The 24,762-nt window shown below is 34.9% G+C and overlaps 1 protein-coding gene across 7 annotated transcripts in view; it reads left to right on the top strand.

Annotated features, from left to right (window-relative positions):
• Ccdc88a (coiled-coil and HOOK domain protein 88A) overlaps positions 1-24,762 on the top strand; it is a 124,038-nt gene that overhangs the window by 96,055 nt on the left and 3,221 nt on the right. For 2 of the 7 annotated variants that reach the window (XM_076937972.1, XM_034508553.2), the window contains exons 21-31: positions 29-172; positions 2,928-3,114; positions 6,616-6,761; positions 10,503-10,595; positions 10,713-10,927; positions 14,332-14,415; positions 15,387-15,590; positions 16,323-16,394; positions 18,132-18,212; positions 20,233-20,501; positions 20,705-21,164. In XM_076937972.1, coding sequence (XP_076794087.1) covers positions 29-172; positions 2,928-3,114; positions 6,616-6,761; positions 10,503-10,595; positions 10,713-10,927; positions 14,332-14,415; positions 15,387-15,590; positions 16,323-16,394; positions 18,132-18,212; positions 20,233-20,501; positions 20,705-21,164 — 1,955 coding nt within the window. Of the gene's footprint in view, positions 1-28; positions 173-2,927; positions 3,115-6,615; positions 6,762-10,502; positions 10,596-10,712; positions 10,928-14,331; positions 14,416-15,386; positions 15,591-16,322; positions 16,395-18,131; positions 18,213-20,232; positions 20,502-20,704; positions 24,759-24,762 lie in introns of those variants that run through there. The other 5 variants (XM_076937970.1, XM_034508552.2, XM_034508554.2 and 2 more) reach the window with 4 other exon arrangements.

Raw genomic sequence — 24,762 nt, 5'->3', positions numbered from 1 at the left:
CAAATACCTAACTCCTTCCCTCTCCCAGTTACAATCAGTTATTAAAACAGAAAGGACAATTGGAAGATTTGGAAAAAATGATCAAAATGGAACAGGAAAAAATGCTGCTTGAAAGCAAAAACCACGAAATGGTTGCTGCAGAGTACAAGAAGCTTTGCGGTGAGAATGACAGGTAATGACGCGAAGTCATGTATTTACTTTTCATGCCTTATCTCTAGAGGGAGAGAGGGTGTGTGTGTGTGTGTGTGTGTGTGTGTGTGTGTGTTTAATAGCATCTACAATTTAGACTTAGCAGGGAATTATTTTTACGCTGTTTTGTTCTTTAGGAGTAGACATTTCACTGACTAGGCCGTCTTCTCGGCCCAGTGTTCATGTTTGTGTGCATGTTTGTGTGTACAGGTGCACATGTACACAACTCAACTTTTTCATTATCTTGCCTTTTTCTTTTCTAAAAGGCTCTAAATCACTAGAGCCATCTTCATCTTGATACTCTGCAGCTTTGAATTTAGTTTTCTAAAGTTATTATAACTAGATACTGTGTTGTGAAGATGTTGAATTCAGTTAGCACAATACAGTGCTGAAATACACTGTGGTTTATAAAGAGGATGCTGCATGGACAGCACAAGCACTTGAAGATTACATTGTGACAAGTTATAGAACAGAAAGGAAGGGTTATTTTATTACATACCAAACTTCGGTGAAAATATTTACTATAAAGGTCTCATCTTGTAGCTGACTGTTGCTGGCATTTTAAAAATAGCTGGAATAGTTCATGGACTTCAGTTGGGCTTCCCAGGCATCAAACTGTACATTTCTATGGAGTCTCAAGACGTACAACTTGTTCAAAATGAAGAAAAAAATCCAGTAACAATGAGTTTGACCAAAATAATATCCCAAGCTTGGAATGATCTCAAGTAAAGTGTTTTCTGTGTCTCTGTCTGTTCTTGCTCAGCATTTATTTATTAATGTCTGTTTCCTATGACAAGAAAAAGCTTCAGTAAGTAAAACTTACTAAAGTAAAAAGCAAGAGCTGTTTACACATATGTGCACACGTGTACATATGGTTTTATCTGAAGACTGAATACTAAATTGCATGTTTAATCACAGAAAATACCAAAGTTTCTTTCTTAGACTGTGTTGTCTGGCCTCTTCTGTTCACTGCATTACTTTGGCACTCTTGTTTTAAAGGACAGTATTTTTTAAAATAGAGAACTTATTTTAACACTTGTGTTTTAGGAGGTTTTTGGTTTGGGTGTGTATGTGGAGATATAGGCATTTACGTGTTTGTGTGCAAATGTGTGTGAGCATGGAAATAAGAGGTAGACATTGAATGTCTTATCCTGTACTTCTTTTTTTTTTTTTCATTTTAGTGAGTGTGTGTGTTGTATGCATGTTGTATGCGCATGTGATGTGCATGTTTGCATGAGTGAGACACATATGTGAGAGTGCATGTGGAGGTCCAAAATTGATACTGAAAATCATACTTTAATACTCTTCCATCTAACTTACTGAAGCAGGATCTCTCAAGTCAAAACCAGGTCATTGATTGGCTCACTTTACTGACAGCCATCTCACTAACTCATTTTAGCATTTCTGATAAATGAGTAGTCTCTATTCACTGTCTCTCTCTGATACCCATTCCTTGGGAAGTAAACAATGAGAGTTTTTGTTAATTGTCATAGGTGTTGATATAGGTAGCTGTGTGAGTGATAATGCTTTTGTTCATGGAGTTTTACCTATTGGTAGTACATTTGCCAAATATGTGAGGGGTTTTCCTTTTTTTCACTGTTCTTGATTGAAAAAAAAAAATTTGGTTGCTTAGCGTTTTTTGTAAGTTGAGTTGAATTCTTTGAGGAAGGAATTGAATGAACTATATTAGGTATTGTAACAAAGACCACCTAGATAAGAATTTGTTGTGTTTACTGTGTTCCTTTTCTGGGCTCTTAATCTTAAGGATATAAGATAAACTTGGCAGATTACATTCAGTTTAATCGGCCAGATCCAGCCAACTATCTGTGACATGACAGCTCCTAAACTAAAAAAAAAAATCAGTATTTTGAATTTAGTGGGGTGGGGGGAAAGTAGCATGCTACAGGGAATGCATGTGGCCTATGATGTACTATTTTCTCTCTGGTTTAAAATAAAAAAATATGTCAGTCTCTGTCCTTGAAGATCAGGTAACCCTTGTTTTGAAAGTAAATTCTGAGAAGAAAGGGAATAACTATAGTTTGATTTTTTACCAAGTGGTAAGTGGAGCTTACATAAATAATCATTTACAACAGCTGCAAAAGCTACATATGTATAATTTGGCTGATGCCCATGTTTCTCAAGTTTTAGCCAGCACATTGGTGTAGTACTTAATACTGGGTTGATCGATTCACTTAATCTGATCCTTGTTTATATTTAATTTAGAATGTGAAATTCCATGTGTCTTAGTTAGGGTTTCCATTGCTATGAAGAGACATCATAACGAAGGCAACTCTTACAAAGGATAACATTTAATTGGAGCTGGCTTACGGTTCAGAGGTTCAGTCCATTATCAAGGCAGGAGCATGGCAGCTGGAGAATTCTGTATCTTCATCAAAAGGAAGCCAGGAGCAGACTGTCTTCCCGGCAGCTAGGAAGAGGGTCTCAAAGCCGACTGCCACAGTGACACACCCACTCCAACAAGGCCACACCTCCTAATATTGCCACTCTAGAACAAGCCTATTCAAACCACCACACCATGAAATTATAATTTATTTGGTTGTTTTTTTTCTTTTTCCTTTTAATTAAATTAATTTTTTAATTAAATAGAAAAGCTGATTATTGATCAGAGACTGGCAAAATTTATATTCTCTAAATATGTCTGGGTGATATTAACAGAATTTTCACATTGTGAAAACTATTAAAATATTCTTAATATTCTTAATGATTTCTAATTGTAGGTTAAATCATACATACAGTCAGCTTTTAAAAGAAACTGAAATTTTACAAACGGACCATAAAAATTTGAAAAGTGTTCTAAATAATTCTAAATTGGAACAAACAAGATTAGAAGCTGAATTTTCAAAGCTGAAGGAGCAGTATCAGCAATTAGATATCACATCTGCCAAGCTCAATAACCAGTGCGAGGTGAGTGCCAGCAGACTTAATCATGTTTCTTCCTTTAGGTCAAGTCATACCTAAAAAGTAATGATTCGTATCACATGGCAGCCTTGGTGTAGACTTACTGGTGTATGTGAAAGAATTGGTCACACACAATTGAAAATTAAGAAAAAGCAGATTTATTTCATCCTTTGTCATCAGTCATTTAAACTTGTATGTCCAGATGTGTCTTGTTTATTGAGAACTGTTTTTGAACGCGTAGCATAAAACTATAAATGAGTAGAGTGGAACATTAGTTTGTGAGCATATATATTTAAATACCCAGCAGAAGGTTCAAGGCATTTATTCTAGCTATGATTTGTAAAAGTCTAAACATATTTATATAGTTAGGATTCTTCTAGAAAGACAGAGTAAGGAACATGATACTAAATGAAGTCCTTAAGAAAAAGCAAAACACTTAGGTAAAACTAAAGAAAGAAAGAAAGAAAGAAAGAAAGAAAGAAAGAAAGAAAGAAAGAAAGAAAGAAAGAAAGAAAGAAGAGAGAGGGAGAGAAAAGGAAGGAAGGAAGGAAGGAAGGAAGGAAGGAAGGAAGGAAGGAAGGAAGGAAGGAAGGAAAGAGAGAAAAAGCCATATTATATTTTAGGACTCTAGAACTCAAATTACATACCGAAAATCAAAATACCTTTATTAAAGGGAAATCTTACTCTTGTTTAGTTGGCTACAGGAGGCATCCTTACCTTGTGGTTTCTCTGCTTTGCTATTCTTTTCTCCTTCTTTCCTTCACACTGACTTGATTTGGAGCAGAAAGGTCATTGCAAGAAGGTGGAGAAAGAAGAGAATTAAGTGCAGTTTTTCTTTTATTTATTATTTTTATATGTATAGGAGTTTTGCCTTACATGTGTGGTGCTTGCAGAGGCCAGAAGACTTCAAATTGCCTGATAGTTGTGAGCCACAAATTGGGTATTAGAAATCAAACCTGGACTCTGTTGAACCATCTCTCCAGCCCCCATTTTTCTACAAATCTGCCATGTAATATTAATTTAGCAAACATGTACAATGTTGATAGTTGTTTCGTGGAGATGGTCGCATATATATTCAGAATAAATAGCCATTCTTTCTGATTTTCTGCATTTGAAAATTTTCAAATGTTTACTTTTTTCCTTTTAGACAAGGGTAGGTAGGCAGTGGTTATGAGGGATTGTTTACTGGTAGCTCTGAGAGAGCACAGGATACACTGCAAACAAGTAGCATTTCTACTGGGAAGACTAACTTGATTTGGAAAAGCAGAGAAAACCCCTGTGCCTGAGAGTCATCAAAAAATGAACCTTCAGAAGATAGCCTGCAGTTGAAATACTGGTTTAGGCAAATAGACCAATTTTTCAGGACTGGTAAGAAATTGAACTGGGAGTTCTAAGAAATGAGACAGCTGAAGTGAGTTTGGTAAGATAACACATGTCACTGATGATCTGGAAGGCTACTCAGCAGATTAGAGCGCATGCCAGCCAAGTGTCATAATTTGAATCAAATATTAGCACTTAATTAGGTGTGAAATCATATAATAAGATTTGGAGAGGCTAGAGACTTTAGCCTATTGTAAGAGGATAGGATTGAGAGGTGACCTTGGTAGGGAAGGATGGGAACTAGAGGCAGGTCAGCAGTGTTTCTGAAGTACAGTTGATGCTCTGTTCTTGTCATGTGTACTAGTTACCTAAACATATTACGTGTTGACTAAATTATGTCTTAATTTTTTTTCTCTTTTCTGACTATGTATCCTTTGTCACCATAAGGATAAATAACAGTGGAACCTCAGTGGTATTGGGTAGTAACTTTCTTTTGGCTCAAGAGTGTGTGTGGTTAGGCCAAGAAGATGCTGATACACTATGGAAAATGAAGCCCAAGGGCTCACTTCTATTCTAAATCTTTAGTTGGAAGGGACTTGTAGGGCAGTTTGGTCTGTGGTCTTCTTCTGCTCTCTTTCTTCTTTGTTGTTTGTAATTTCCATCTTCTAGCAGGTCCAAGTCCACTGAGTGAAAATACACACAATGCCGGGGCTGGGGCTACTTGAGTCCCTGTCTCAAAATCAAAGCAAAGCTTTAGATAGGAAAAAAATAATCCGTTCAGTTTTTTGACAAGTCTACCATGTTTTAGTTTTATAATTGTAAATAGACAAAACATGATACAATATTGACAGTTGTTGTAACTACATGTTTGTGCATATTCATAAGTACTATTCTTCCCAGTACCTTTTAAGGACATTTTAAATGTTACCTATCCCCCTGTAGAAGGTAGGGGCATAGTAGTTATAAGAGACTTGCGTTACTTGTTTGTTATTGTTGCTTCTAATACAGATCTTTAGGCTTCATCTGTGAATCCTGATGTGGAGGCTCATAAATGTACCATAAAAGAAATAATAATTTTTTACAATAATTCCTTTGAGTTTTGTAAACTTTGGCATATCAAATCAAATTGGTATATCTCCAATATCTGCTGACCTTTTATGAAAAGCTTAAAGTAACTGTTAGTACTTGTCCTTGTTAGGGTTTTATTGCTGTTAAGAGATATTATGACCACAGCATTTAATTGGGGGTAGCTTACAATTCAGAGGATTAGTCCATTATTGACATGTTGGGAATCATGCCACCATGCAGACAGCATGGTGCTGGAGAGGCAGCTAAGAGTTCTACATTTGGATATATAAGCAGCAGAAAGTGGCTTCAACATATTGGTTGAGCTTCTGGGACCTCAACTACCTCTGGTGACACACTTCCTTCAACAAGGCCAGGCTTCCAGATAATGCCACTCCCTATGGGCCTGTTGGGACATTTTTATTCAAATCACCACAGTACCAATCATTGATTAAATTATTTTACTCTCTTTGATCAAGCCAACCCAAACTATTCACACACTTTTAAGCTTACTTGCAAACATTACTTGGGAGAAGAATGGGCTGTATTAACTACAGTGTTACAACCAGGCTCTTTACCTAAGTTATTTAATCCTTGGAACAATATTGGCAGGATAGGAGCTATCTTCATTGTATAGATTTGACTAAGATGTTAAGCATTTATTTCTTAGGCATTTAAATAGATGATAAGATTTTGAATATAGCTTTTGAACAAATCTGAAGATAGAAAGCACTGATTTTGGAACTGTGTATATTTGACCCAATATTTGTTAGAATTAAGATACATGTTTATAACAATAATTTAGCAGCCGGGCAGTAGTGGAGCATGCCTTTAATCCCAGCACTTGGGAGGCAGAGGCAGGCAGATTTCTGAGTTCGAGGCCAGCCTGGTCTACAGAGTGAGTTCCAGGACAGCCAAGGCTATACAGAGAAACCCTGCCTTGAAAAACCAATAATAATAATAATTTATCATAGTGACATTATCACTAAAATAAACATTTAGTGTTGTGATCAAGTGAGTCTTCCTTAAATACTGTATGTTGTATATAAGTATAAATAATGTTTTAGATGATTTGTGTAAAATGGAAATCTGTCTTCAAAAATAAATTTTGTATCTAAACAGTTGCTCAGCCAACTTAAAGGAAATTTAGAGGAAGAAAATCGACATCTACTAGATCAGATCCAGACACTAATGCTGCAGAACAGAACACTGCTGGAGCAAAACATGGAAAGCAAGGATCTCTTTCATGTTGAACAAAGACAGTACATGTAGGTACCAAATAATTTGTATTCTTAATTATTATACATTAGTGTTACTGTTGTACCTAGTGGCTGAAAAAAAATCTATGCTCATTTTTCTTAATGTTTTTACATCATTATTTCAGTACGTACTTATTTAAAATTATCTTACTACTTGAGTGCGCAAGACAAATTTATGGTGCTATAGTTGACTGTGTACAACTTGTATTTCCATTTGGAGGAAGGACCTACTTAATCTTACAGTAATAAGCCAGTTAGTGAATTTGGAGCGTAACATAATCAGATGGAATTTAGCATCCTTATACTTTCTGTTCTCCTCAAACTGTTGAAAAACAGCAAATTTTTTCTCATATAAGTAGTAGATCTCAGGGAGATCAGGGGACAGTCTTTTAGACCTAAAGATTCTCAAGATTCTATTACCAGTCACAAAACATACTTATACAACACCATGTGAGACCCTCAGGACCATGCTGATTTATGAGGGAATCAAGCTTTTTTTTTTTTTTTTTTTTTTTTTTTTTTTTTTTTTTTGCCAGTTTGTAAATTTGCTCCTTCACATCACTAGATACCAGTTTTCAGCTGGCTGAAGACCCTCCCACAGTAGGGAAGAACTGACTGGAACAGGATTTTCTCGGGAGTGAACATGAGACCTATGGTAGTCTGCCATCACAGAAGTAACTTGGGGGAGGATGTAATAACCAAAACAGTGAATAGAAACGATGTGGGCCCTGCCCTAAAAGGAATTTTTATTATGAACAAGATGTAGACCTATAGTCTCAGCATTTGCCAAACTGGGGTGGAAAACTGGAATTTACAAGTTCAAGTTCAATGTGAATAAGAGAGAGATCTCATATAAACTGGACATAGGAGCCTTTTCCTTATACCACCCAGCACTCTTTGTAATAGTCAAGAAGGTCAGAAGGCCTAGGTCATGGGGTTGGCTACAATGGGAATTTTTTGAGACTTTTTGAGTTTGATGCAAGACAGAGCATGTGAAAGCAGGATGCATTACAGTGTTTTTCTAAAGCATTAAGTTATTGCTGAATTTAGGGTGGTGAAACATCTATATTAATACACAGACATTTTGTGGAACAAAGAGTTAATATGAACTTTTAAGATAAATGCAAAATTGCAAAATCTCACTTGTAACTGGCCAATTTGTTCTACGTCTTCAGTCTTTTAAGGGATATGAATTCCTTGACTCGGCCATAGGAAGATATTTTAAGTTAAGAAATCCCAAGCAAATGTAAAATCCTTGATACTCAAGTTTCCTGTGCCTTGGGCAGAGGAAAGCCTTCTTGTCTTAGTCTTAACTTTCACTATCAGTTCATTTCCAGATTTCAGTGATTTTTGACCTATATAATTGAATATTCAGATATTCTCTACTTCAATTCATTGAACTTAAGCTACAGATAACCACCTTAAATGTCACAGCATTTCTAGCTAAATGTCTATCCTGTGGTTCTGGAAGGAGGGACAGCAAACAAGTATTTCTAAACTTAGTGGTTTGTAATGACAGTTCATCAGATAAAAGGAGAATAGTACTAGGAGCTATGGTCCTTTGTGGTCTGGCCATTAGCTTCTCAACTATCAGACTTCCATAAGTGACAAGTCCAGACATTAACTCTGTAACTTTTAAGCAGCATCTATTCATAGATCATCTTCTGTAGACTCTACCTCACCCACCAACTCTACTACAGGCCTCATAAATGTTCTCTTTATCCATAACCTTTAGGATATATCCTATCTCATTTGCCGAAGATTTCATATCACTCTATGATTTTGTTTGTTTGATTCTGTTCTGTTTTAGGTTTTAGTGTTTTGTTGTTGTTTGGTTTGGTTTGAAACAGGGCCTCACTGTGTAACTCTAGCTGGCCTTAAACTCACAGAGCTCTGCCGCCTCAATCTCCTGAATGGTGGAGTTGGCTATAATGTCATGCTTGGCCCATAATATCACTTCGTAATAGAACTTAAAGCATCTTATTTCTTACTGAGGAAAATATAAACCTAATGCTCCCTTACTGCTCCCTTTTGCCTATATTCAGACATTTCATCGTATGTAATATATAGTCTTTTAAATTTTAAATTTTCACATTTTTTAATTTTGTGTTTTGTGTCTAGTGTATGGGCATGCACTTGCTATAGCATGTATTTGGAAGTCAGAGGACAACTTGGGCGAGTTGTTTTTCTTCTTCTACCATGCTGGTTCCAGGAATCAAACTCAAGTTTGATTGACAGACTCAAGGCTAGGCAGAAAGAACCTTTACTTTTACCTACTGAACCATTTTACCAACCCTGTAATACAGCCCTTTTTTTCTTCTCCCCACTATCCCCATTTTTTTTTTTTTTTAAGACAAAGGTATTGTGTAACCCTAGCTGACCTAGAACTCATTATGTACCTCAGCCTGGCTTCAAATGTCTGGTTAATCCTCTTGCTCTACTTCCTGAGTGCTATGATGATAGGCATGAATTGTCACACCTAGTTTAATATAGCCTTTATCTTCAAGAAGATTTTTTGGGGGGTGTTTAAGATAGAAATATTTTCCTTTTTATAAGTGCCTGCTATATTTCCATAGTACTTTATTTGGTAGTTATCATTATTATTGTTTTGGTATCTAATAGTCACTTATGTGTATATGTTTTTCCCTACTATATTATAAACAAAACAACTATTCATTGTTATATAAACATGCTTTCCTCATTCTAAGTGATCATTAATTAATTGCTTTGTAAATAGTATTTTGGCATTGAAAGCTTTTTAAAAGATCTTGTGCTGTAATCTATAATGTTTCTATGTGCAACAAATACACTAAGAACATGAAATGAATATAGAATGTGAATAATAGAATATATTCATCCATTGTGGGAGGGATATCAGAACTAAATCTTTATAACTAAGTTAAGTGTCTTAATTAGGGTTTTATTGCTGTAAAGAGACACCATGACCACAGCAACTCTTATAAAAGAAAATATTTAATTAGGGCTGGCTTACAGTTTCAGAGGTTTAGTCCATTATCATCATAGCAGGAAGCATAATGGCTTACAGATAGACATGGTGCTGGAGAAGAGGAGAGCTTCACATCTTGATGTGTAAGCAACAGAAGAAGACTTTGAACCACACTGGGCACAGCTTTAGCACATGAGACCTCAAAGCCCGCCCCCACAATAACACACTTCCTCTAACAAGGCCACACCTACTCCAGCAAGGCTACACCTTCTAATAGAACCACTCCCTGTGGGCTAAGCATTAAACACATGAGTTTATGTGGGCCGTTGCTATTCAGACTACCACATTAAGTTTAATTCAGCCTAAAGGGAAAGAAACCTATCTACATGTAAATGTGGTTTCAAGATTATTTACTGTATCTATAATTGTTAGAAAAAAAGTACGCAACAGTTTTTATGTTTAATAAAGCATAATCTATTATAAAAAATTTTGAGATAGTAAAAAGGGAAATAGTGTTTGTATAGTATCTATTTAATAAAAAATGTTGAAAAAATTACATGATGAAATTATAATATAGATGATTTTAATAAATCCTGCGGAAGAATTTAAACTTACAAGTCCTACATTCTTTAAGTGCATTCAAAGGAGAAATATGGAAGAAGCTCACTGTTACTTCTTAATTAGGTCTTATTTATCAATGATGGTTTCTGCGTTTGTTTATGTTCTGCGAAGAAGTAAGGTAATAGTCATAAAGTCATTGGATAAAATATGCATATTCTAAAATGTAATTTCCATTTTTATAGTGATAAATTAAATGAATTGAGACGACAGAAAGAGAAATTAGAAGAGAAAATTATGGATCAGTACAAATTTTATGACCCATCTCCTCCTAGAAGGTACCACTAATCGAATTTTAAAGATCTGTTTTAAAGAGAATGTAGTTTCATTAAAGCTTATAATTTTATGAGGATTATTGTTGAACTTTAGATTAAGAATTCTTTTAATTCTATTAGGAGAGGCAACTGGATTACTCTAAAAATGAGAAAATTGATAAAATCCAAGAAAGATATTAACCGGGAACGTCAAAAATCTCTAACACTAACACCTACCCGCTCAGACTCCGGTGAAGGATTTCTTCAGCTGCCCCATCAAGACAGCCAAGACAGCTCTTCAGTAGGGTCAAACTCTTTAGAAGATGGCCAAACCCTGGGGACCAAGAAGAGCAGCAGTGAGTGCTTAAGTGCTTTAAACAGATTATTGATTTAGATTTCTCTTTTAAAAGACGATTTCCAACAGTCTTTTAGTTTGATCACTGATATTTTAACTTTATGTTTATAAAATTAGTTGCAGACTACAATAGTGTACATGTAGATAGAGATAACCATTATTATGCTAGTAAGGTAAAATATTGTAAAAAGAACACTCAGATAAAGAGCTTAGCTCTGTCTTCTCCTAAAGTATGCCGTTAAAATGGGCAAGTCTTTCCTGTGTAAGAAATAAAAATAAGATTTTATTTCATTAATACTATAACTTACTCAAAATAAGCTTCTTGCTCATATTCTTTTATAGTAAAAGTTGGAACAAAATTATATTAGGGAAGTAAAAATAAATAGTAGTTTGAAGAGGTATTACAGAATTATTTAAAGATAACTGAAGTCTCAAAAAATTATTGAGGGATACTTGCTGAAGTTTTGGTCAAAATGAAATAAAGAAGGGGAAATGTAAATATATAAACTTAAGATTTAGTTTTTATTAGACTTAGAAGTCCCACAAAATGTGCCTGATACAATTTATAGACTTTTAGTTCACTTACTAGTTAGTATATGTTTTAGCTAAATAGAAAGACCAAAGTAAGAGCCTGAAAAAGTATATATTTAAAAAGAGAGAGAGAGAGAGAGAGAGAGAGAGAGAGAGAGAGAACAATTTATTATTAAGCTTTTGAAGATATCTACAAAGTTGGTTATTTGTGTTCTCATAAAATACTTAGAAAAACTATATACTTTGATCACATCATTATCAGTGTATCTAAGTTTTAAACACGTACGTGTAGCCAGATGTGGTGATGCATACCTGTAATGTCAGTGTTGGGGAGAGTTCAAGGCCAGCTGGCTACATAAAACCCTCTTTCTTACATAAAAACAAACAAACTCTACTATTCTTTTGAAATAAAAAGTAAGCAAAGGCAGCCTATGCTTCCCTCAGGGGTTGCCTGTCTATGTGGCTCTCAAAATACTCAAAAAATTGGTACAATGTATGGCCTTGAATGCATTATCTCTGAAAGGAGGTAGTATTTGCACCTGTAGCATATATTTTACAGAACAGTTTTAGCAACCTAGATAGTCAATAAGTACAAACAGTACAAACAGTACAGATGCATATGCAATACACATCTAATAGTCTCTAGAAACAGTATAATTCTTTAGCTTCACATAAGTTGATTATTATATAGGATCTGTTTCCATCTAGCTTTGTGTCCACCTAATTGTGTGGAAAGATCATCAAGTTTTCCTTTACAGGTGGCTAATAAGTCATTTTTATCTTCTACTTTTAAACACTGTCATCCTATTAAGAAAATGTAATGTGTATCCTTAATTATTTTAAGTTACAGGAATATAGTTTAGACACAAACACACACACATAGAGCTCTTTTTATGTCATTTTGTCTGTCTAAAGTATAAGTCATTCTTTCTTACTCTATCCTGGAACATTCAGGATAAAACTGAAAAGAAAACAATATTCTCCTCTCCTACAGTTGTTCAACTTTAAATATTGTTTTAAATAAACACAAAACACAACAATACTAATGTTGCCTTAATCTAAGTATGCTTCAGGAAAAGAACATTATATGTCTCCAAACATAATTGCCATGAGAAGAATCACATTCCTGGCAATTTTAAAATTCTTTTTATCCTGCCCATTTTGGAAGAATGTCTGTCTGTCATGTCAGTAAAGCAGTCTTTGAAAAACAGCTGAAAACAGAAAAAGGAAAAAAAAGAAAAGTATCTACACATGACATGTGCATGCTGCAACCATTCAGCTTTGTTTTAGCTAAGTGTCCATTTTTACGTTCTTTCAATTCATCCCTGTTTTGTCATTGAGAATAGCTGTGTTTACAAGCATGAAAGATATGTCAAATTAAAAGGCTTAAAGGAGTCATGACTCTTCCTTACAGCAGTCAAAAAGGGAAAAGCTATTTTAACTTGCACATTTTTCAATGGATACTTAACCAATTTATCCAAAAGAGAAAAAAAAAAGCTTTGATTATTTTCATGCTGATGACAACCTTCTGAAGAAGAACATAGTTATTAAGGTTGTTTAGAATATGTTTTCATGTTGTTTGCCTAAAGATAAGAATTCTTATATTAAGTCATACTAAGATATAGCTTAGTTTTTGTCCTAATGATTCCTGTACTTGAGCAACAATTCTTTTAATTCAAAAAAAAAAAAAAATTGTGGAGTGTTTTTTTTTTTTTTTTTTTTTTTTTTTTTGCATAAACCCATCCTATGGGCCCTTAAAAATATGTGCTTTTTTTAAAATTTGTTGTTTACTAGTATGTTACCTTATGTACATAAGTGTTTTGCCTGCCCTTATGTCTGGTATCACAATCATGCTTGGTGCCTTCCAAAGCCAGAAAAGGGCATTGGACACCTTGGAACCAGAACTATAGACAGTTGTGAGCTGCCATGTGGGTGCTTGGAAGTAAACTTGGGTCCTCTGGAAGAACAGCCCGTATTCAGAACTGCTGAGCCATCTCTGCGGCCCCCAAATATTTTTAATCGTTATATTTCCCTTCCATTTTGCTCGCTTTGAGGTTCATTTTTTTGTTAGCTTTCTCAGAACTTAGTGCTAACACTTATTGCTGATGTCAAACTATTCTTTTTCCTCCTTCTCTCAACCAGCTTTTTGGAAAATGAGCTTAGTATACCTGCTGTTTAATCTTTAGGAAGACTTATTGAAAGAATGTGTATTTCCACAGTGCTGCTAAACAATGCACTAGATTCTAGTTTAAATCAGTGTTTCCTTTATTGAACATTAGAAGACTAACAAAAAAATTTAAGGGTTTTTTTTTAGTTTATTTTACTTTAAATATCTGACCACCATAATTTTTATTTGATATATGTGTATTACCTATATGTAAATATAGATATACACATATATATTATTAAAATTCTCCAGTGGGATATGGATTTTCCTGACTTTTTTTTTTTTTTTACAGAAAGCCTTTAACTTAAAAAATGTTTTTAAAAAATAGATGTGTGTGATCCTTTATTAGCATAAGCCACCCATAGCCTAATTTTAAAAGTTTACTTTTACAACTTAACGAGGGAATTTGGTTTCTCCCTAAGTAATTGTAATTAGTTTCTGTTTTTATAGGACTGACTGTAGCCAGTGCTCTCAGAATACATGTTCCTCATCATTGTCCTCAGTGCTTCCCGAGTATTTACAGTAGCAGGGTGCATGCTTCCTTCACTGCCCTCAGCAGCATGAGGGTATTAGCCATAATGTAGCATACATAGCTGAGACCAACATTCATTCCTGTCCTTAATTTCAACATTTAACTCCCATCTGTTCTTCTCCCTTTTTTCTTTCATTTCCCTGTTTCTGTTTTTCCTCATGCTCTGACATTAAAGTGGTTGCACTGAAAAGACTGCCCTTTTTGAGGAACAGACCGAAGGATAAAGACAAAATGAAGGCCTGCTACCGTCGTTCCATGTGTAAGACTTTATGACAGCTCAGCTTCTTTCCAATGACTACACTGGCTTCCATCACTAATTTCTCACTAACTTTCTCTGGACTGTACTAATTTCCTATTTTGCAAAGTGCAGTCTTCCTTTAATATGAGGAGCTGGAAGAATATTTTTTCAAAGAAGGCATTGAATTTGCATTATATGTATACTGCTCATACATATATATGCATATGTTTAGTAATAACATACAATATACTTGTAAATGTCCAGTGCTTTCTCAAAACTGGCAAAAACAACAAACTTAATTTTATATGTCATACAGATTTTTCCCCAAAGAAATTTACTTAAGGAAAAATATAACAAACCCTTTAGCATTAGGGACTTATTTCCTTAATGAACCTAATTAAATAAATAAATGAATAAAGTGGCCTATAACCCTTGAAAATGTTTGTCATTCTTTATGTAATAATCTTGGCTTTCTCTTTTGAAGTAATATGGGTAATGATATAATATTACTTTGAGTATCTCTTTCAGGTTTTTATTTATTGGTAAATTTACTTGATTTTTAAAGATGAAGATTTTATTCAGTAACCTGCTCTGACCAAGGACTCTTTCATTTTCAATAATGAAACTGTATAAAATTGTTCTCCATCTTATTTCATTCCATTTTTGTCACCACAAAACTGCATTATGAAGGCTTCTAATGATATTTCATACCATAGCACAAAAGCATGGCAATTGGACATCGTAAAATTCCTTTCTGTCTTTTAAAGGCGTTTGGGGACATGGGGGTGGGAAGAGTATGGAAATTTATCAATCATCCTTTGGCCTCATTTCATTCAGCTGAATGCATGTCATTACTCAAATGGTCTTATAGTTACAATCTTGGGCCCATTCGCATTAATTCATAAACAAAACCAGACCATTTATAATACAAATTAGAAATAAAAGCCAGTCCATTAATCATGCTGATTCATTTGCTCTCATTTGCATCCCAGCCATGAATGACCTGGTGCAGTCCATGGTCCTAGCAGGAGGACAGTGGACAGGTAGTACTGAAAATTTGGAGGTCCCCGATGATATTTCAACGGGTAAAAGGAGAAAAGAATTGGGAGCTATGGCCTTCTCTACTACAGCCATCAACTTTTCAACTGTCAACTCTTCTGCAGCCTTCCGATCCAAGCAGTTGGTTAATAATAAAGGTATAGGCCGTCTGCTGTTTGCACTGTGGTGTGTAACTATTGACGATGGGAGTTTTAATCTGACTTCCTTGTGTACTGTATTTTTCCCAAACAACCTGAAATAATTATCAAGCCATGATATAAATTTGTCTTTAGGAAAGTCTCAAGCTATCTCAAACTTTTAAGGTACTATGTAAATAATCAAAATCTCTTCTAGGCCTCCCCATGTAATATATAACTTATGAACTTACGTGAAATGAAGAAGAATATCAGATAAAGAGTGAAAAAGAGGCCAGGTAGTGGTGGTACACACCTTTAATCCCAGAGTTTAGGAAGCAGAAGCAGGCAGATCTCTGTGAGATTGAAGCCAGCCTAGTCTGCAAAGTGTGTTCTAGGACATCCAAAGCCACACAGAGAAACCCTGTATCAGGGAGGAAAAAAAAGAGTGGAAAAGAGGAGGCAGTGGTATGTTTTTTCTCAAATCCCCAAAGCACAATTTAAGAGAGCTACATAGAACAATGCTTGCTTTGCAGTCATGGGGGACATTATTTCATTGCTTCTAGTGTTTTCTTAAACAAGTCAATTCTCATCAGAACTATTTTTTTTCTAGTTCCAGTTTCTACCTCAGTCTAAGAATACATTAAATCAAGACATATTATGTGTGACTGAAAAAGTTTGCATATTCTGTATAAATATTTATAATGAATTGTTTTAGTACAAAATTATTTATATCCATTTTGCTATTTCATGTAGATACTACATCCTTTGAAGACGTAAGTCCCCAAGGTATTAGTGATGATTCCAGTACGGGATCAAGAATTCATGGTAAGCGATGACCATAACTTAGATGCTGTATATTAAATACTGAATTGAAGTGCTGAGATGAAGGTGGCATTGTTTCATACATTTCTCCCAAACTAATACTGCAGTTTTTCCATTTAATTTTATTGTTTCCTTTGAGTATTCTCTTCTAACCAAGGTCATCTACAAAGTATGCCTACATAATCTTCAGAGGTAATTTTGCTACCACTATAATAAAAGGTTCATTTTTTAATAGTTGCATTTCACCATTGAGTTTCATTTTGATGAAGGGTGAATCCTAAAAAAACAAACTTTTTACAGTATAGAGTATTTTAGATTTTTTAATTCCTATTTGGAAAATTGTATTTTACCAAATGAAATTATTACTAGTAACAAATAGATAACTAAAAAAACTTAATTAATAAGCAGACTTTTAAGAAGTATCATGGAAGCAGTGTTAGCTGAATAGCTTCCATAGTACAGAGAAGAATAAGATGTACGAGGCTAAATAGATAACTCAGTAGTTTAAGAGTTCATACTATCCGGAGAGTGGTGCCGCATGCCTTTAATCCCAGCACTTGGGAGGCAGAGGCAGGCGGATTTCTGAGTTCAAAGCAAGCCTGGTCTACAGAGTGAGTTCCAGACACTTTGGATAGCCAGAGATACACAGAGAAACCCTGTCTCGAAAAAAAGAAAAAAAAAAAAAAAAAAAAAAAAAAAGTTCTTACTGCTCTGTCAGAGGACCCATGTTAGATACCCAGCATCCATATGAATTATTTAACAAACTGCCTATAACTCTTAAATTCAGGGGAACTGACAGCCTCTGCCGACCTCTACAGTCACTGCTTTCATGTACACAAACCCATACATACACACATAATTTTAAAAAAGAAGAAGCCAGCAGAGTGGCTCAGCAGTTACAGGAACTTGCCATGGAAGTTTAGCAACCTGAGTTCAGCCCACAGAATCCATGTGAATGTGAAAGCAGAGAAAACTCTGCAGAGTTGTCCTCTGGTGTGCAGGCATTCATGTACATGATAATAACTATAATTTAAAATTTTGTTAATATATAGGATGCTAGGGACTAGAGAGATGGCTCAGCAGTTAATTTGCTACTCTTGTAAAGGAACTGGATTCCGTTCCCAGCACCACATGGTGGCCTACAATCATCTACAACTCCAGTTCCAGAAGATCTAATGCCCTTTTCTGAATTCTGAGGGCATCAGACACAAATATGGTACATATACACACATACACACAGGCAAACATGTATACACATAGAATTAAACCTTAAAAAACAGTGTGTGTGTGTGTGTGTGTGTGTGTGTGTGTGTGTGTGTGTGTGTGTGTAATGTTAATCATGCAGATCAGATGGTCACATCCTGCACTTTATGGCTCTCTGAAGCATGGGCATTCCTTACCTAATCAGTAGCATTTGGTGGACACTAGGGGAGCATGTCACTTTATTAAATTGTGATATCCATCTCTAGAAATCATATTCAGATGGAAATATGATCTCTTTCTCCCCCCTCTCACTATTGTAACTTCAACTGTTTTTCCAGAAGTGCCATGTTCCAAAGTATCTTACTAAGCTGTCTAAAAATGTTTTTGCTTTCTTATATGTATGATTCACTATCTGTGAGCATGCGCAGCCTGAGAAAGTATGCATGATTTTTCCTCAAAGCATTCTGTGACCAGAATGTAAAATTCAATGCTCTCAGATGGAATTTCATTACACTGTCTCCTGATTTTTTCATTTAGCCTCAAGACCAGCCAGCCTTGATAGTGGCAGAACATCCACTAGCAATAGCAATAATAATGCTTCAGTCCATGAAGTCAAAGGTATGCTGTGGGTACATTTATTGATGCACTCCATCTGGTTCCCAGTATTGTTTACAAGTAGAAAGATAGAGTGCAGCTCAGTGGGAGAGTATCTTGTTTTTAGCATGAACAAGGCCCTGGGTAGCTCTATTAATCTTAGCTTAGCTTCTGTTTAGCTCCAGAACCAGAGAAGAAAAAGTTGAAAATAGGATGATCTTTCTGCTGATAAAGTGCAAAATCCAAATCGGCTATGTTTGAAACATAGTTTCTGGGATGCTTGCACTTGTGCATTGGGATACAAATGTATTACAAGTATACAAGTGTATACAAATGTAAAATCAGGAGCAGTTATTTTGGTTTCAGTTCTTCCTTTTCACAGATAAAATAAAACATAAGTATCCATAGGTCTTTATTTTAAGTCACATTTTGTGCTTGACATCTTAATGGTTGTCCTTACATTTTTTCATGATGCATGTACATTACATGTATTACTTGTATTTTAGTAATGCTGTTAGCTAGCTTTGTCAACAAAACATGTACCTTTTTTTAATATAAGAAGCAATTGTGTGTATTTATATGTATGTCACATAAAAAGTATATGGATTCACATAAGACTTGTATAAAGAATCACTCCAAGATTATTTTCTCTTGTGTTTCAATGCATATTCCAGTGTGAGGTTTTTTAAGTAATAGCTGTAATATATTTCTCTAAAATATATTCTTGCCTTTACAGACTCTGAGCTTGTTAAACACTACCATAGCTATCTCTGTACTCTAAAATTGTGCAGCTATAACGAATGCATTTGTTCCATTGCTTTTGGATTATAACATTATATATCTCATTTTCTAATTAATTTTACAACTTTTTATTACAGTGATTTGAAATACATGATTTTGAAAGGAATTGATTTTGTTTTATAAATCATTGCATTAAAAAATATAATCTGAAGTTATGAAAAATTCTGATTTGAAAAATACAAGAAAATCTTAGTTCTGAAAAGTAACACAACTTTACACAAATTCTTCTATGATCCCTTACTCTCTATGATTGAATCACTTTCTGTCTTGTACTCTGTCTACGGTTTATTATTGGTAATCAGTCCTATAAAGGAATAGTGAACTTTCTTAGGAACTTTTTTCTAAAACTAATGTCCATTCTATTATAAATCAAACTTAAATAAAATTTTCAAGCTTATGTGGTAGCAATACCAGTAGTGGACATTAGATCCAGTCAGATAATTCAGATACTGAGGAAAGAATAAGCCAAGCATGGTGACAAATGCTTGTAATCCCAGCATTTGGGATGGTGAAGCAGGAGAATTGCAAGTGTTAGGATAGCCTCACCTACATACCAAAATCCAAACCAGCCTAGGCTATACAATGAAACCCTGTCTGAAATACTGTTTCATTTTTTATGGGACTTGTCTAATTATTTTATGTCTCCTTTCAGCTTTCCTTTGTGTATGGTACTTAAGGGTTTTTTTTTTTTTTTTTTTTTTTTTTTTTTTTTTTTTTTTAGACATTTTTAGGATTTTTTTTTATTTAGTATGAAGTCTTTGAATAAATAATTGAATTGAGACTTCATAGAGACGGTGAATTAAAGTGCTTTTTTGCATTTAGATGTTTTGGGCTTTAACATTCTGTAGTAATTTAAAAATATGTTCTTTTTCCAAAGTGGGAGTTATTTTACAGTTATTTGAACCTGAATTGTTTATTACTTGTTTTAGTCATTCATTTAGTCTTCAATATATTGAATGGTTGTTTAATGTGAAACTCTCTTTAGGATTTGACTTTGGTAATAAAAGTATATTTTTACTCTAATAGAACTTAAAGTATTTGTCAGTTTAATAAAACCAGAAAAGCAGCTCTGGTATCCAGTTGTTAGACTGAGGAACAAGTAACATAACTTACCTAAGTATGTGTAAAATGAGGGTTCAAAGGCAGTGTGGCTACTAATAGAGTTAAAAACCTGCTAACAAATATTACATAGTATTGTCTCATTTCTATTATTGAAGTTTCAACACAACATTTACTCCAAAAGCAGGTGCAGTTAATATCCAAAGCAGGCCACAAAGCCACAGCAGTGGAGATTTCAGTCTGCTTCATGATCATGAGACTTGGTCTAGCAGTGGTAGCAGTCCAATTCAGTATTTGAAAAGACAGACCAGGTCAAGCCCTATGCTCCAGCACAAAATGTCTGAAACAGTAGAGAGTCGAGCCCATCACAAGATGAAAGCTGGCTCCCCAGGAAGTGAAGTTGTTACTCTACAGCAGTTTTTGGAAGAAAGCAACAAGCTTACCTCAATACAGGTTAGTTCTTTATATGGTAAACTTGATTTAAATGATCAAAAGTAGTTAAATGCCTTGTGACTGAACCTTAGAAAAAAATATTTTAAGTTATGGAAGTACTAAGAGATAACACCAACTCTGTAGTGCATAGTTCAGTTTATCAGGAGACTCTAAACATGGTTATACTCTTGTCTGTAAATCTACATTATTTTGCCTTTTAACAGTTGAAGTCCTCGAGTCAAGAGAATCTTTTAGATGAAGTAATGAAAAGTTTGTCTGTCTCTTCTGACTTTCTGGGGAAAGACAAGCCAGTTAGCTGTACCCTGGCCAGGTCAGTAAGTGGAAAAACTCCAGGGGACTTCTATGATAGACGGACAACGAAACCTGAATTTTTGAGATCCTGTCCTCAAAAGACTGAAGATGCCTACACCATCAGCTCTGCAGGAAAACCTACACCAAGCACTCAAGGAAAGATAAAACTAGTAAAAGAAACCTCTGTGTCAAGACAATCAAAAGATAGCAATCCTTATGCCACTTTACCTCGTGCAAGCAGTGTGATCTCTACTGCTGAAGGAACAACACGAAGGACGAGCGTCCATGATTTTTTGAGCAAGGACAGTAGACTGCCTGTGTCAGTTGACTCAGCACCACCTTCTGCTGGTAGCAGCAGCACTGCAGCATCCAGTGAGTACCATTTGCAGCAGTGCTCCCCTGACATGCCGACACATTGTGAAGACACATCTGAGTCTGTTTATATTCAGGCTAGAAATTCAAGTTCAGAAAGGCCATGTTTTCTAAACCAAACTTTTGCCACTTTTAAAATTTCTAATGATACATTTGGAATATCAGGTAATGATAGCCATGGGGCATGTACTGTGGTTCATTCATCTCAGCCATTTCTATCCCTGAACACAGAATTGGTTAGTAACATAAGTGGGTTACCTCCCAAGTCACTCACTAGAATAACTGACCAGACCTTTGCCTCTTTGGATAAAGCTACACAGAATGATAATGAACAGTTCGCTGATAGTCAGAACCCTAGTCACAGTCAGCCACAGTCCTCTGTAGGTAGCAATCTTATCATTCCTGCATGCCTCTACCCTGATGACACAGAAGTTGCATTATCAGTTCCAGAGGATAGTCAAACTGTTTGGTATGAATATGGTTGTATTTGATCAAAACTGCATAATATGTTAATATTATTCATTAGGCTTATATTTTTAAGATTGTTACACAGAGTTCAGCTGTATAAAAAGGCATGTATATAAACATGAATGTGTAATCACACCAAAGTCTGCATGAAATAGTAATTGCATTGTGCATTTTTGCATGCCTTTAAAACCTCTCCCACATTTCTCTTTCACATCTTTAATGCTTGACAAAGCTGATAAAGACACTCAGTATCATGGAGCATGTCCAAGTAGCCGCATGTCTGTCATCAAGAAAACATATCCAGTTCATTGTTTGGCTGCTTCTACAAAGCTGTTCATTCGCTCTCCCTGCTGCCCACCTCCCCCGCCCCTCTCTCCTGTGTTTCCTGATGTGCACTCATGCTGCACATGTACAGCATTAATAAGGAAAGTTTTTAAAATGGTATTTTTTGTCATTTAATCATGTTATCTGTCCTGTTCTCTTTTCAAAGAAATAGTTAATATTTCAACTTAATTTGAACTAATGCTTACATTTATAAAACATTGTTCAAATTTAAAGTATTGTTTATTGATAAATGTGTTATTCCTATAATTTTCCATGAAATTTAAATGTACTTTACACAGTGAGTAGGAGTGTTTGTATTATAATTCTCTACTTGGTGATGTTCTTTTTCTGATCAATACAGTAGCTTAAGTACTTCCCCTCAAAATGACTTTTTTTTTTTTAATCCTTTAACACAAGAAATTTTTCCAGTTTTTTTTTTTTTTTTTTTTTTACATGAGTCAAAGAAATAAACCAAGTTACTTATTATCTCGGGAAATTGTATTTTTACTTCAATTCAGAAGAATAGCAAGACTTCTAAATGATGAAAAATCTAACTTCTATCATTAATTTACTACTAAATTGAATATGTAAATCCTTAATGCAAATTTTTTTAAATTAGAGTATAAAAATTAGGACTTGTGAGCATAAAAATAAAAAATGTACTGTGTAGTCTTTTTTTCTAAATTCTGTTGTATTAAAAACATAGTCTTGCGTTTAAGACTATGCCTTTAATCTTATGCCTTTAACCCTGGGGCTCTGGGAGGCAGAGGTGGGTGCATCTTTGAGTTCCAGGCCAGCCAGGGCTATAGAGTGGGACCCTGTCTCAAAAAGTTCAAACAAAAAAAAAAGCAAAACAAACAAACAAAAATACTCTTTAGCTCCCTGCGCTCCAAAACAATCCACATAAGATAGAGATAATATCCATAAACATGGACTCTAATTTCATTTAGTTTTAGATTATCTTTCTGTATTCATGTCATTCTACACTAAATCAGCTCCACTCTCTCACTGTTAAAAAAAATCTATAGTCTTATTTCTGCAGAATATTTAGCTGTCTCCGGAATGTTTTTGTAATTTTGATTCAGCCTAAATATTACTGATAATAACTCAGCCTAGGTAGGAACCACAAGTAACTCTGTGAGCGAAGGGATTATTGTCTGTGTACTTAACCTCATTGAGCTGTTATAGTTAATACCGGATGAAAGGGGGAATCTTAAGTCTTTGCTTAACTAAATTTGTATCTTTTGTGAAAATCTCTCCTCTGGTACAAACCCAGGATCACTTTACGAGTAGACCTTTTGTTTATATTGCTGACCATGTGTTTCTTTCCTTACAGCTATTCTTAAAATAGTTCTGATACAGGTGATCAGATGAGCACAAGTGGTATTTTACATATTTTAGTATCTCCTCATTTGCTCTCTGCATGAATATATCATTCTCTTATACTATGAATTTCTTATCTAGTCAGTCTTACTACTTGAGACATTTTGTGCTGGTTTCCCTTTTGTTCATCGCCTACTAATCAATGGTAGGGCAGTGGAGACTGATGCAGCTGGGTGACAGGGATGCTCTACTTAGCCCTGCACATCATAAAAGTGCCCTTACTACACTTAAAGTGGTGTTAATTTTGTTCATTCAAGATATATTTTAAATTATGTATTTTATAAAAGCCTTATTGTTTTATTTTATGAAAACAAACTTAAAGAAGTATTTTGTCTCTAATGTCTAATCTAATGTAAAGGATACACTCCATGTAAGACAGGTAAATACTATGTTCATATTTCCTGCAGGCTAAGATTGCAGTGTAGGATTCTTCCAAATACATCACATACTATGGAGTCAAAGTTTCATTAAACACCACTAATATTTTACCTTTTCAGTGGTAGGGAGTAAATAAAGCTTTAGTAATCATATGGAACCAGTGTTTCCCAAAAGATTTTTATGTCAGCATTAAAAATGAAGGAGCTGTAACCACTAATGCTTCCACAGGAGTATCAGGTTAGCTGAGTGCTGGTTGAACAAATGCTTGTCTCAGTCAGCCTGGGTATACTAAAAGGAGAGTTGGCTTTCAGAAGACATGGCAGAATGTTTTGTTTGGGTGCTCTTGTTGCCCGTTTTAGGATAAATGGATCTCTTTGAACCAAATAGTATCTGACTTTCTGCTTCTCTCTGGAACACTAGAAGTTATTTCATCCCATACCAGCTAATAAAGTGATGAGAGTTTAAAAAAAAAAAAAAAGCAGCAGCTGTGAGTTAAGCAGCTGCACTTACTTGCCCTGAGATACCTCTGTGATCTGTTCATAAATAATGAAGCTGACAGTTTTTTAATCCTTTTGGCCTTCTATAGATTTTATCCATATGATTACTGTGATACTTGAACAGCATAAGCTAAGCCAATGTAACTAGCTATAAACTATGCCATAGCCCCAATGTTCACAGTAAAGACTATCATCGGGGAGATGCTTTCTACTGTTATATTATTGCAAGACTTTTTTACTTAAAATTATGTGATGGCCATTAACATATTACTATATTATCAGAATATAGCAAGTATACAAGCCTCTGACACTAGATGGGGGAAGAGGTAACTCTTAGATTTATATAAAATAGTTGCCACATTCATAATAACGTTGCCTATGGTTTTAAAATATTTAAAGAAATGGCTTCATGTAAAATGTCTTTCAGATTAATAATTTTCCAAGTTTCAAATTCTTCTTTGTCCTACTCAGTAAGAGCCTTTTAGTTTATCTTCATGAATTGTCTTATTGAACTTTTGAGTAAATAACATGAACTACTTTTCTCCCAC

The sequence above is a fragment of the Arvicanthis niloticus genome, chromosome 7, assembly GCF_011762505.2.
Source record: "Arvicanthis niloticus isolate mArvNil1 chromosome 7, mArvNil1.pat.X, whole genome shotgun sequence".
Taxonomy (NCBI): Eukaryota; Metazoa; Chordata; class Mammalia; order Rodentia; family Muridae; genus Arvicanthis; species Arvicanthis niloticus.
This window is presented reverse-complemented; position numbering and strand designations above follow the sequence as displayed.